This window comes from Jatropha curcas, chromosome 9, assembly GCF_041381405.1.
Source record: "Jatropha curcas cultivar XTBG-Jc1 chromosome 9, XTBG_Jcur_1.0, whole genome shotgun sequence".
Taxonomy (NCBI): Eukaryota; Viridiplantae; Streptophyta; class Magnoliopsida; order Malpighiales; family Euphorbiaceae; genus Jatropha; species Jatropha curcas.
Window position 1 is genome coordinate 24881537 of NC_143159.1, and position 13145 is coordinate 24894681.

Consider the following 13145-nt stretch of genomic DNA (forward strand, 5'->3'; position numbering starts at 1 on the left):
TGGTATTCCACTATATTTCAGGTACCTAGACATGGCACCGAGGGAAGGTGGAAGTGGACGTTCACGGAGAGCTCAAAATGAACCAATTTCTGATTCACAGCCACAACAATCAGCACAACCACAACAATCCGCACAACTACTCCCACCACCATAGCTAATAACAATAGCAACTCACTTAGGCCCATCCAGTTCTACACCAGTCACAAGTACACCATTATCATCATCTACCCCTGCTACTCCAACTGAAGGTATTGGATCCTCAACTGCCTCCACTACAACTACAGGCAATCGAGTAATCCTTCGACTTGTAGGAAACAAGTAAGAATATAAAATATTAAAAAACTCTATTATGTATATATATTTTGATTCTGCAAAATAAAGGTTTTTTATTTACATAAAACTATTGATTGCTTCTTACTTGTTTTAGTTTGGAGCCATATAATTTTGCAAGCAAAATTACTGAATCTTTCATAAAGAAATTGGATCGAGCTGGTTATGAATGGAGGTCTGTGCCTCCAGAAACAAAGAACATATATTGGTAAGAGTTTAAGGTGTTATACTCTATTCTTTTCCTTTCCTTGGACTATATTTTCCTCAAGATATCATATGACTTGTACATTAATAATAAACTATATAATATGACTTGTACATTTTTGTGTCTATATTTTTTTTTTTTCTTTATGAATTTAGAAACATTATGTGTGGGATGGGGAGATTGAGGCCTCAGTAAAAAAATTTGGAATGAAGGCTATAGAACGCTATAGAGGCATGCTTGGTAAATGGCGGAAGAATAAGTCCAAATATATCCCAAATGATAATTGGAATAGTTGGAAGCCTCATTGGGAGACTCCTGAATTTAAAGTAAAATCTGAAAAATGTTCCAAGAGTTGCCTTACTGAGACTGGTGGCCCAAGAGCCGGTCCTTCACGACATACAGGAGGCTGTATCCCTCACATAATACATGCAAAATGTTTGGTATATTTTTTTTCCTTAATGCAAATTACTTTAATGCTTAGTTATTTATTTTTCCAAGGATAATGTAATAACTATGGCAAAAATTTTAGGAGGATGAATTACCGAGACCTCCACTTCCACATGAGGTTTTAGAGGTGACACACACTAGAAAGAAGGATCGGCAATTCGTGGACCAAATGTCCAAAATACATTTGTAAATTGACAATCATTGAAAATTAATATTATTCTGCTAATATTTCAGCAGTTAAAGTGTAAATACTTATCATTATGTGTTTTTATTTCTTTCAGGAGGTTGTTGTATCTAAAGTTCAAACTGAATCTCAACCTGAAGAGGGATCTAGTCAATCATGCTTAGTTGACGCAACTTAGATATACCTTCAAGAAGTTGGCGGCGTTAAGAAGCATCGAGTATACGGTCTCGGTTCACAATCATCTATTTTCTTTGGTCACTCCAGCACCTCCAGCTCTTCTGCTACATATCTCTCCTTCAAGAACAAGATGGTGAAAATATTGATGCTCGAATTCAGGAGCCGTTAAAGCAACGAATGAAAGAGCTGGAGATGCGATATAAACAGGAGTTGCAACAGCAACAATAGTTGATGCAAGAAAAGTTGCAGCAGCAATTACATCAGCAAGTTGCAGAGCTTGTTCGCACTCATTTCGCACCTACGGTTCTGCCAGCTCCTACTTCACAGCATCTTGCGTCGCGGACTCCTTCAGATACTCACACTAATGCTCAGGATGATGGTAATATCTAGGTAGACTTTAGTTGATTTGTATTAAAACATATAAGTTTATTAGTACCTATGAGATTTACAATTGTTTGTATTTGTGAAAAAATTTATGTTGTCTTAATATTTTATGTATACTTAAAACTATTTAAATGTTATGTTAACTTTCTCTATTTGATTTTAATTAATTTCATTATAAATGTATAAATTTAAAAATTAGAAATAGGGCAAGATTAAAATATTAAAAATTATGAAATTTTTTCAACTTGATAAATAAATACGGAACCGAAACGTATTATATTTTCAACCACAAAATTAGAAATGGATTTAGCAACGGCAAAATTTTAGGAGTACTTGTTCTTAAATGTTAAAAACGGATAAAAATGATTAGAAATGTAAATAGCAATGGATTAGCGACTAATAAGAAACGGATATAGAGATGAAATGGAAGTAGATCAGAAACGAAAATTGTTGCTATGAGGTCAGAATATAGAAACGGATTTATGGGAAACTAGCAACGGATATATCCGTAACGGGTTTAAAATCCATTTCTAAATTGATTTACGAAAACCCAAAGTTGTCACGGACCCGATCCGTTTCTGATCTATTTCTAAACAGTTTTAGCAACGGATTTGGCTCATTCAGAAACTTAAATTCGTTGCTATTCAGCAATTTTCTTGTAGTGTATTTTGGCTACTGTGTCAATATTACTTATTTAGTGCATCAAAGAAAAAAATATATGCACATACACATAAATTCTTGAAACCCTAAAAAGTAATCCAAATAGAAATATATAGTTCTAGTCTTTTTTCAGCTTCCTAAATACTATTTTCTTTTAAGTCAAATAGATTTAGGATATAAGAAAAAAAATATATGAAGAAAATTAAAAATGCCTAATCATCAATAGGCCATTTATTTATTGCAAGGGAGATATAAATCTCTTACTAAATTAAAATGATAGTAGTTACAAATTATTGAGTAACAAAAAAGAAAATAAAAAATTATTGTTAAGAATAAAGTTCTTTCAAAACTCATCTAACAAACAATTCTTTCAATATATGTATATCAATAAAATATTATAAATATTTTGAAATTAAAATTTTTAACTATTTGTCATATCACGTTTAATTATATAAATTCTATTTGAAAATTTACTTTTTAAAAAATATATCCAATCAAATCTTATCAATATAAAGAAGAAAGTACTAATATAAATAATATACCTTTTTCTTCTTTTTTTGTCTCTCGCCTAAGTAAAATATTACATATATTCTATTTGAAAATTTATTTTGAAAAAATATATCCAAAATACAAACATAAGGAAAAAAAGAATATTAATAAAAAGAATATATTTTCTTTTTTATCTATCTCTTAAATAAAATATTTTAAATTATAATCCAAATAGAATTAAATATTCAATAAATAAAATATAAAAAATTTTCAAATGTCTCATTGTCATATATATTTATTTAAATATAAATTTAGTAAAGACAAAACATAAAGTTTTGAAATGCTTAAATATTTATGGTATTTATTTTAAAAAATATTTTTTTAATTCATTAAGAGACTTGATGGCCGAAATAACATTGCGCGCTACACAGCAAGGAATAACTCTCCTCTAGACTCATAAAATTAGTGAAAACACTTGTGGTCGAAAAATCAAACTCGAGACCTCTCACTCCTCACATAAATGAGAAGACAATCAAACCACACATAATTGGCTTAAAAAATAATTTTTATAAATATATCCAATCAACTAATAAAATATAATTTTTTTAATTAACTATGAATAAAGTTATTTTAAGATATCCTAAACTTTATTAAATATGTATAGAAAAATCTCATTATTCATCGTATTCTCACATTATTCATCTCAATACACGTTCTATGACGTAGAAATGACTACTACTCAGAGTAAACTGTCTTCGGACCAATCAATTTTTTTAAAAAAAAAGTTCACTTCTGGACCAATTAATTTTAGAGAATTACTTCAATTTCTAAAATATGATCGAAACTAGTAATTTATTCATATTATTGACAAAATCACTAATTCATCCTTAAATTTAGCTTTCCCACTATTTAATCATTTCATCCAAAACTATAACTTTTTATCCTTAAGGCTCCATTCGTTCTCGTAAAATAATTTGTAGGAAAATATTTTTTATAATTTTTCATTATTTGAAAGTGTTCAATAAAATAAATCAACAGAAAACATTTTCCTGTTCAAAAGAAAATTAAGTCATTTTGAAGGAAAATGGCTTTCTATCTTCAGTCTGTAAAACATTTTCCAGACTTTAATAAATTTATTATAATTTTATAAATCCATATTTTATTAATTTATTACTCATTAATAGCCACCGTTCACCACTGGCCTGGCCACGATCGACTACCACCGACGACTTTCATAATTTATCTTTTTTTTTTAACATTATGCTCATATTTAATAATAAAATTTTTTAAAATATAAAATTTATATTATTAGTATTTTTATTTTTATGATCTTATAAGTTAAAATTTTTTAATATTTTTAACTAATTTTCAAATTGCAATCAAACAACGAAAAATAAATCATTTGGAAAATATTTTTAAGAAAAATGTTTTTCTTAAAAATATTTTCCAAATGTAATTTATTTTCTGGAAACAAATTGAGCCTAATTTTCAATGAAAAGATAAAAATATCTAAATTGACTAAAGTACAAAGATGAACAAGCGAAAGAACGAAAATCAGAAAACAAACATAAGAAATCCTTAGTGCTGAATTGGCTAAAAACTTGCAGAATAGGTTCCCATCACTCAATTGTCCTTTGTTGAAAACTAATTATTAATCATGCCAGTTAGGTTGAGTATATGCAGCAAAATGTATGTATACCACCCGATTCAGGTGGTAATACCCAAAATAAACCTTCACAGTACAGAGAATAAATGAGCTTCTCAAGTTAGGCTCTTTATATAATTTTTTTTTTTTTAAACTTATGTAAGCTAAACTTCCAAGAGGAAGGAAAAAAGTTGATCTTTGTAGAACAGAGTCCGACTGAGACGCATCATGGAGCAAGCCTAAGAGGGTCGCGAGGGAAAAGTGATGTTTTGCGAATGTTATTTAGACCGCAGAATAACATTACCACACGCTCTAACCCCACCCCAAACCCACCGTGTGGAGGCGCACCATACCTGCAAGAAGAATGATAATAGGATTATGTAATCTGTAAAGAGCAAAATCCTATACCTCTCAGCCTATAATTCTATAAATGCCAGAAAAGAAATTGAATATATCACTAGGAGGAACTTTCCACACTAAAATCACAATTTTGCAAGAGGTTTTCAGACTCTCTTAGTTTGAGAGCCTAATTAACTTCAGCCACTAAATGTCTCATCAATATATCATTGTTCCCCTCTTATTAGAAAACAATGTCAACACCATGGGGCAAGCAAATCGAGTTAACAGCATTAAAGATCGAGAACATCTAAAGTGTTTTTGACAATTTGACATGTTATTATGAAAGTGAAGCTACTTTTATCAAAACAATCATCATCCTTGCAGTCATAAATACAGTCAAGTAATTTAGCTATCTTTCAATCAATTTCTATTTAAGTGCTTCAACTTGAATGTTGTGCAACCAAGTGCATGAATGAAAAAAAAAATTCAAAGTAGGTGCATTTGGTGGTTTAGCCACACTGACAATTTTATACAGACAATAAGGCCACTTTTCTCTTAAATTTAAGCCAAACAACAGTCCCAACTGGACAAATATAGAAAATCAATATGAACAAAGACAGTAAACACGAGTGTCTATGCCCATCTAAATGGGATTGCTATTTCCATATCAGTGAGAATTTCAAAGAAAAGGGAACCCAAGCATCCAAAACATACTGACAACAAGAAATAACTTTATTTGAAAAATGGCATTAAATATACACTTAATTATAAAAATTTAAATTTAGAGCACTTTAATAGAAATTCAAGCATTTATGTTCTTATTATCACTTTTAAATTTAAAATTCCCTTTTCATATCACCTACAATTATGAGCAGTAAAATGACCAAACAAACTTTTCAAAAATTTACTACTGGAACAAAAAAGTGATAAGCCCATCATTTTCTAATAAGTCAACACTCAACAGCACAACTGAAATAATCAAGAGAAAAATATGAAAGAAAGAATACCTGAAAGCATCAATGTATGTTGATATTGTATTGACATCAATACCACAGGCCTTTGCACGTTCTTCTAACAACTCTGGTACATGGATACGTTGAGCCCCCGAAATAATTTCCTCACCTGAAGATGGATGAACAAATAAAATAACATCCCGTCAAGCAAATAAGATGAAGTTACAAATAGAAAAGCAAGTACATGCATCACCAATAGATCACTCCATTTACAAAAGCATGTGATTATATTTCAAAGGGGTTTCAAAGGAAAACTCAATTTATGATTTATCACAATATGCCAGATCTAACAGAACCTTGAAATATAAATAAAACAATGACACTGCACAATCACTCTCTCTACCTCGAATAAAGACATCAAACGAGTTGCTGTACTTTGCATCATCATAGCATGGCATGGTGTAGAAGGGCCTAACAGCCAATGGATAGTGATGAAGAATGTAAAACTCAGTCCCATACCTATAATGACAAGCAAATAGTCCACTCATTAGCTTTCTCTAAAGCAGGGAATAATGCTTAGGAAATATGGAAAATCACAGAATATTGAATTACTTCTCTAAAACAAGCTGGCCCAATTTTCTCTCTGCTTCTGTATTCAAGTCCCCAAAAGGATCAACTTCCACTCCTGCTTCCTGCACAAACAAGGCACAACTATAAAATTTGCAAAACTTTCCAACCAGCACAAGTGATAATGCAGTGGTCTTATAACGAATATTAACCATCTCGCATTTAAAGATCATCTATATTAATTGCCAAATGCTTTATTCTTGTCAAGCACCATCACAGCCAAACTATTTCTCAAATATACGTCAAGGCACTCCAACAAACAGAGCACAGACATGGATGGAAAACACTCGAGATGGAAAACAAAATGCAGGGGAAGTGTTTCAAATCCAACTATAACTATAGAACGCTAGATAAATTTGGTACTGACATTTGAGATGGATAATTAATGAATTGTGAGACCATCTGATCTGAAATCTGCATCTCCCATCAAATTGATCAACACAACCAAACCTAATTTTGCATCAGTTTCGTGTATAAACATAACATTTAATTTCTAAACTTACTAAATATCTGTATATAAAACCACCAAAAGACACTACAAGGCAGGGAGGAAGAAGCAACGAAAATAGATTTACTGAAATTAAATAATTTAATCAGAAGTAAAAAATGAAGTTCTGCTCGTTACATGAAAAGTCCAAATGTAGAAATCCCCAACAGCAATAAAAACTTTCAAACTAAAAAAGAAAATAAAAAGGCATACTCAGAAGTGATTCTGAGGTACTAGATGATGTTAATTTGTAGAACAAATAGGCTATAAACATGCAGAAGATGTTCGCCAGAGTAAGAGTAGGAAAGATATATGCCAGCTATTTTTTCCTTAACTCCATTTTTCACAGATCAATTCTTTAGGAGATTATGGTGATACTATGTATTATTAAAATAATTAACATAAGTAAAATACACAAAGCATGGACATGTTCATTTGTGCAACTATTTATCCACTTACCTTGAGCATTTGGATCCCTTCTTCAAATCTTAGTCGTAGAGTCTTTCGCAGGTACTGCATATTGAGAAAATGTCAACAATCAGATTTATCATGAGGGATTTTGGCCATTGGAAATTTGATGTTCAGGAAGTTGCACTTATTAATTCTTTCCAAAGGGAGATCTAATGCTCACAAAGTTACAATTCTTAGATTCTCAATGATACTAGCAATTACCAATCAAATATCATAAAAAAAATAAAAATAAAAATAAAAAAGCAATGATAATTCTGGAAGTTGCCAAGAATGTTGACCTTTAACGGTTCAAAGGGATATTGCCTTCGAATAGCCTCAAGTTCCTTCTTGCAGTTCTCATTCAAATAGTCGAATATTGAGACAAATAATCGATCAACAATATCCATTACCTGCATAAAGAAAACTTAATTTAACTGCAAAATACTGAACAGCATTAAGAGCTAATGCCAGGAAAAAAAGAGAAAAACCTACCTCAAAATAGTGCCTTTTAATCTCCATTTCAACATCAAGACCAACAAACTCACAGAGATGCCTATGAGTGTAAGAGTCCTCTGCTCTGAAAACAGGACCAATCTCAAACACACGCTCAAAGTCACCACAGATAGCCATTTGCTTGTGAAGCTGAGGTGACTGTGCCAAACATGCAGCTTGTCCTTTGTAGTCCAGCTTAAATACTGCAGAACCACCTTCACTAGAGCCAGCAATCAACTTTGGAGTGTGTATTTCACGAAAGTCTTCTGATTTTAAAAATGTCCTAAATATCTACACATTGGTACAACTTGTTTCAGAAGGATGTTTAGCAAGTAGAAATGCCAGTCATTAACCAAAAAAAAAAAGAGTACGCGCGCGTGTGTGTGAGAGAGAGAGGGAGAGAGGGATCGATCAGGGGTAGAAGGAGAGGGCATGGAGTTTAAGCCTGACACATAGAGCTCTACTGCTCTAGCATATTCACTACCAACAATAGAGATTAATGAAATATGGGTCAAAATATCAGCTCTGTTTTTTAAGTGCACAACTGCTTGTGTTTCTGAATATAAACATGATCAGAGACTTTTATAAGATAACAAATTAGATAAAGAAGAAGATTAAAAGTAGGAAGCTCATGAAAGATGATCACATTTTTATATTTGTATTTTCAGGAGAGAAAGAAAATCCAAATGCGCTACACAAAGGGATCACCCTGGAATTAAAAAAAAAAAAAATGTTTCATTCACTAAGTTTTTTGTGAACTAATGATTTGATTATTTACATAAAACAATAGTAAAGTACAAATTAGTCTCAAGAACAAATGACCAGGATACTGAAGCAGGGGGCCCTTTTATTACATGATCAAACACATAGTAATCATATATTCATACAATATTGGATCATTCGGAAGGCAATTCATAATCTCAACCAATTTCTTTCAGCCAACCAAGCCATTATACAAGTTTCAAGTCATCAAAGAGAAAAGGAATTAAACAATAAGAGAAAGATGGTAGCAGGAAAAAATATTTGTGAAAACAAAATTATATTTTTATTCAAAACAACTACTCCAGGGAGTAGACTAATTTTGACTATTAGAAACGGATGACTAGTCAAGAACATTGGCACTAAAATATATGAAGTTCAAGAATTTAATAACTATGAAGCTTACAGCTTTCTTGTTTAAAATTTTACATGCCTTCAAACAAAATATTCCAAGAAATGACTACGTGGAAGATTCTAGGAGGGTGGTTAAATATGCTCAAGGCATTCCATTAGCTGTTAAAGTTTTAGGCTCTAATTGAAATGGAAAGAGCATATTAGAATGAGAAGATGAGTTGGAGAAATTGAAAGGTAAATCTGATGAAAAAATAAATAAAATATTGAGAAGTTATGGACTGAAAGAGAATGAGAAAGAAATACTTCTTCTTATTGCATGCTTTAAAGATGAAGATAAAGATTGTACAGCAAACATATCGGATATGCCTGGTTCAAAAATTAGAATAAGAAAGATTGTATAGCAAATATATTGCATATGCCTGGTTCAAAAATTGGAATAAGTTGTCTTGTTGATAGTTCTCTCATTTCCATTACAAATAACGAGTTACACGCATGACTTGCTACGACAAATGGGAAACGATATAATTTTGCAAGGAAAAACAACTTGGAAAGCATAGCTTGTAGCTAATTTCACATTGTTGAGTGATTCAATACGGTTAGCTCCCAAGGAGAGCTACAAGGAAATGTTTTGTCATCATGTGTGGAGTACTTCAAAAAGTATTTTGGAGATAAACATTTTAGCAGCAAAAAGTGTTGAATTTTTATTTTTTTCGAACAATGCATTCACGTGGTTCACTCTACAAATATACTATTCTGCATTATATGAAAATTGGCAGCCGTAGTCCCTGTTTTGGTACGAGTAATAGAAAGTAAGTTGTTATTAATCAAATACACTAGAGCAATTTCATTCTCCAAATTTCTAGTAATCAAGTAGGGAAGAAAGACCATAATCAAGAATGATTTACAAGGTCACTTAAACCATGGATTACAATTATTAAAAAATAATAAGCTTCAGAGATACGGTTATAACCATATACACACACATTTAGTTTTAGGCTAAGATAGCACTTGTTAATGGTAAACACTAAAGAACACATGTAAGTGTAAGCTGAAACTAAACCGTCATTGTTGGATCACTCGACGCAAGTGATAAACTATCATCTATAAACCCAAGTTTTTAAAACAATTAAGTCAAGATTAAACCCAATTAACAACTAATTAAAGTAATAACCACAAAACCACTATTCTATTCAATAAGTTTTTAAACAAATTTCACATCTCCGATTCATTCAAACCAATCACATGAAAAGAAAAGGATTGCTATTTCCATTCGAGTAAACTTTGTTCATTGTATTAATTCATAGGTCTGCTATTTCTAATGAAGATTTGTTGGTGGATAAAGGGCTTACAGTGGTTCTAAAATTGTAAGTAGTTGATTCAGGTTTTGTTGCCCTCAGGTGGGGTGACAAAAATGCTCTAGGTGACTACATCTGTTTAAGGGTAGACAATTATAAATTCATATCTAATAATTCATAAACATGCTCCCCAAATTTCCAGATGAGAGTTTTCAATCCAAAAATCCAACTTGCACAGTAACATCATAGAAGGGCATCAGAGAAAAGAAAGAAAGAATCTCACACTGCCAATTTGACTCTGAATATGGAAAATCCCTTGGTTAGCAGGTGTTCGCATGTCCAAAACTCTATAATTCAGACGTGTGTCCTGATTAACCCGAACAAGTTGTTCTCCAGCCTGTAACATTCCAGTAATTCAATAAATATACACACGGCAGAGCCATGAGAATATTCAAAGTTTAAACAAGTTTTCCTCTATCCCTATGTAATTCTGTGTATCCGTGTAGGCAATAAACCAGAAATCCTTGTTCATTTTTGTTTAAACTGAGAAAGTGAATAGAAAAGAAATGCAATCAAAACCTGCAAAGCTTCCTCAATTTCCTTCTCGCTTCTTGCTGCATCCTCAAGATTAATAGGTAGAGTTGGCAAAGCTTTGCTAATACAATGAAGTTTCCTCACTTGAACTTCAACCTACAGGAAACAAAATTACCAATCCATTTTTCAATTTAATAATAATAATAATACAGTTATTCCATTCACAAAGCAAAATTAAACAGAAAGGAGACCTGTTGTGTCGTGCCCTTGATAGGAACAGACGGTACTGAAATAACGCCTTGAACTTCAATAATTGATTCACGGCTCAGCGCAGCCACAAACTTCACCATTTGCCGACTAACCACCTCAGGTTGAACAGTAACCACACACTGCACCGTAAAACCTTTCTGTCTGACAACAACAAAAGCCATATTCTTACCAACAGCCCTTGTCGTTTGAGCCCGACCACTGATCAACACCGTCTTGTCTTTTAATCCCTCATTTAGGTCACCCACTCTGGTCCATTCGCTGAGATCCGCCTCCTCATTCGATTGGAGATCGACCAAAGGCACATTACCATAATTGGCGGCTAATGGATCTTCCTCCTCTACGGTCAGCGAGGAGGCAGCGGAGGCTAAAGCGGCTGCCTGGCGGCGGCGTAACTTCTCTTGCTTGGCCGCTTCCTTCTTCGCGGCTTTCTTGCCGATGGTTTTCGATGATTCTTCGTCTCCTGGCTCCATTGGAAAGGCTGCGTTGTGTTATTCTTTTGCTGGATTACTGCGTTTGAGGAAGCAAAGGGAGATATTACAAAACGAGCAAATATAAATGTCTCGAGTATAACCGGAGTCCCTCGATAAAAAAATCAATATTCTAATAACAAAAAGTCTATATTACCCTTCCACCTAAAAACACAACCAGGTAAATCAATAAACCTTTGGAAATTGAAAGAGACCAAAAAAGGAATGGAATTGGATAATCTAAGAAGAGCAGTCAAATGATTAATCTGAAAAATCAAAGTCAAATATTAGAGGTAGTGAGGGACAGAGAAGTTGTCTACTATGCAACCTGTTGGACTCAGAGGCGGCAAGTGCTTCTATGGCCAAGGATGATTAAGGGAGGTGGCAATCGGCGGCGGCTTTTTCAGAGAGGCGAGAGTGAGGGCGAAAACAGAGGACAGAAAAAGCGAGTGGATTATGTTTTTAAGGGGAAGGGTAATATAGACTTTTTGCTAGAATATTACCCTATGTCACTTGGTTCTTATACAAACCCTATGTCATTTGCTGCGGCGCTGCCTGTATACTTGGTGGTAACTGGTAGGGATGGCAGGGGGGTGACCCACTAGAAATCAACTGGCCAGATCCAAACCCAATGAATTTTAAGTAACATCCGAATCCGCTAAGGACTAACTATATTCAAATCCGTCCGAAATCCGATTAAAATTACTTTTACAGTGCCCGAACCAAAAAATGTGAAAAACATATTAAAATTCATTCTGAAATAATAAAACAATCAACCTGTAATATTCTAGAACAACAGTACCAGTAATGTTAAAATAGAACAAAAGACTTAAAATTCAACATAAATAAATAATAAATTTAACTCGGAAATTTAATAAAAGACTAAAGAGAAAATTATAATTAGCTACAGCACATTTTTTCCTAATTTTAAAAAATAACAAATAAAGAATAAAAGTCAACAGTAAAGATAAATTCCTAATCACATTCCCAATCATCTAAATATATACATTTTCACCTTTCTTTTTATTGTTAGGATCTTTTATTATTTTCGGGATGGGGATTCTTTTTTCCCATCGACTCATTTGTGACAATCACAATAATAAATATTCATAAATTTTGTCTTTTTTATATTTAGTATAAAAAAACCCGTCCATAACTATGCAAACCTATTCCTAACAAATTAACTCCAAAATAACATATCCAAATTAGAAGAAAACTGATAAAAGCGACAATTGCCGAATTTAAACCCTCAAAATTTTTATTTGTTCGAGTATGAAAATAAATCGCAAATATGGTCCACGTAATTGTCACGACCCATTTCCATGGACCGGACCGGCACTAGGACCTGGGTGGGCTTAAGGCCCCCGAAGCCCGTAGTAAGCCTATATTATGCAACCCTCATTTCCACAATCATAACTGTGGATACAGGCCCAACAATTTATTTCAATTATGTATCACTAATACAGTTCATTTACAACCCACTAGAATACAATTGCGGAACTCTACCTGTACATTTATATCATCATTTGTTTTTCGTTTACAGTCTTCTATACTTATGTCTCAACTCCATAGGATTTTTCTTTCTTCTATTACCTGG

At 32.8% G+C, this 13145-nt stretch overlaps 1 protein-coding gene across 1 annotated transcript; it reads right to left on the reverse strand.

Annotated features, from left to right (window-relative positions):
• Positions 1-4444: 4444 nt before the first annotated feature.
• LOC149493890 (aspartate--tRNA ligase 2, cytoplasmic-like) lies at positions 4445-12017 on the reverse strand. Its single transcript, XM_089726008.1, has 11 exons — positions 11877-12017; positions 11063-11588; positions 10857-10967; positions 10561-10674; positions 7870-8160; positions 7677-7787; positions 7387-7440; positions 6426-6505; positions 6217-6332; positions 5868-5982; positions 4445-4874 (listed from the first exon to the last, which is right to left on the reverse strand). Exons 2-11 carry the CDS (start codon positions 11549-11551, stop codon positions 4748-4750), a joined length of 1608 nt encoding a protein of 535 aa, XP_089582134.1. The 5' UTR covers positions 11552-11588; positions 11877-12017; the 3' UTR covers positions 4445-4747.
• Positions 12018-13145: the final 1128 nt, after the last annotated feature.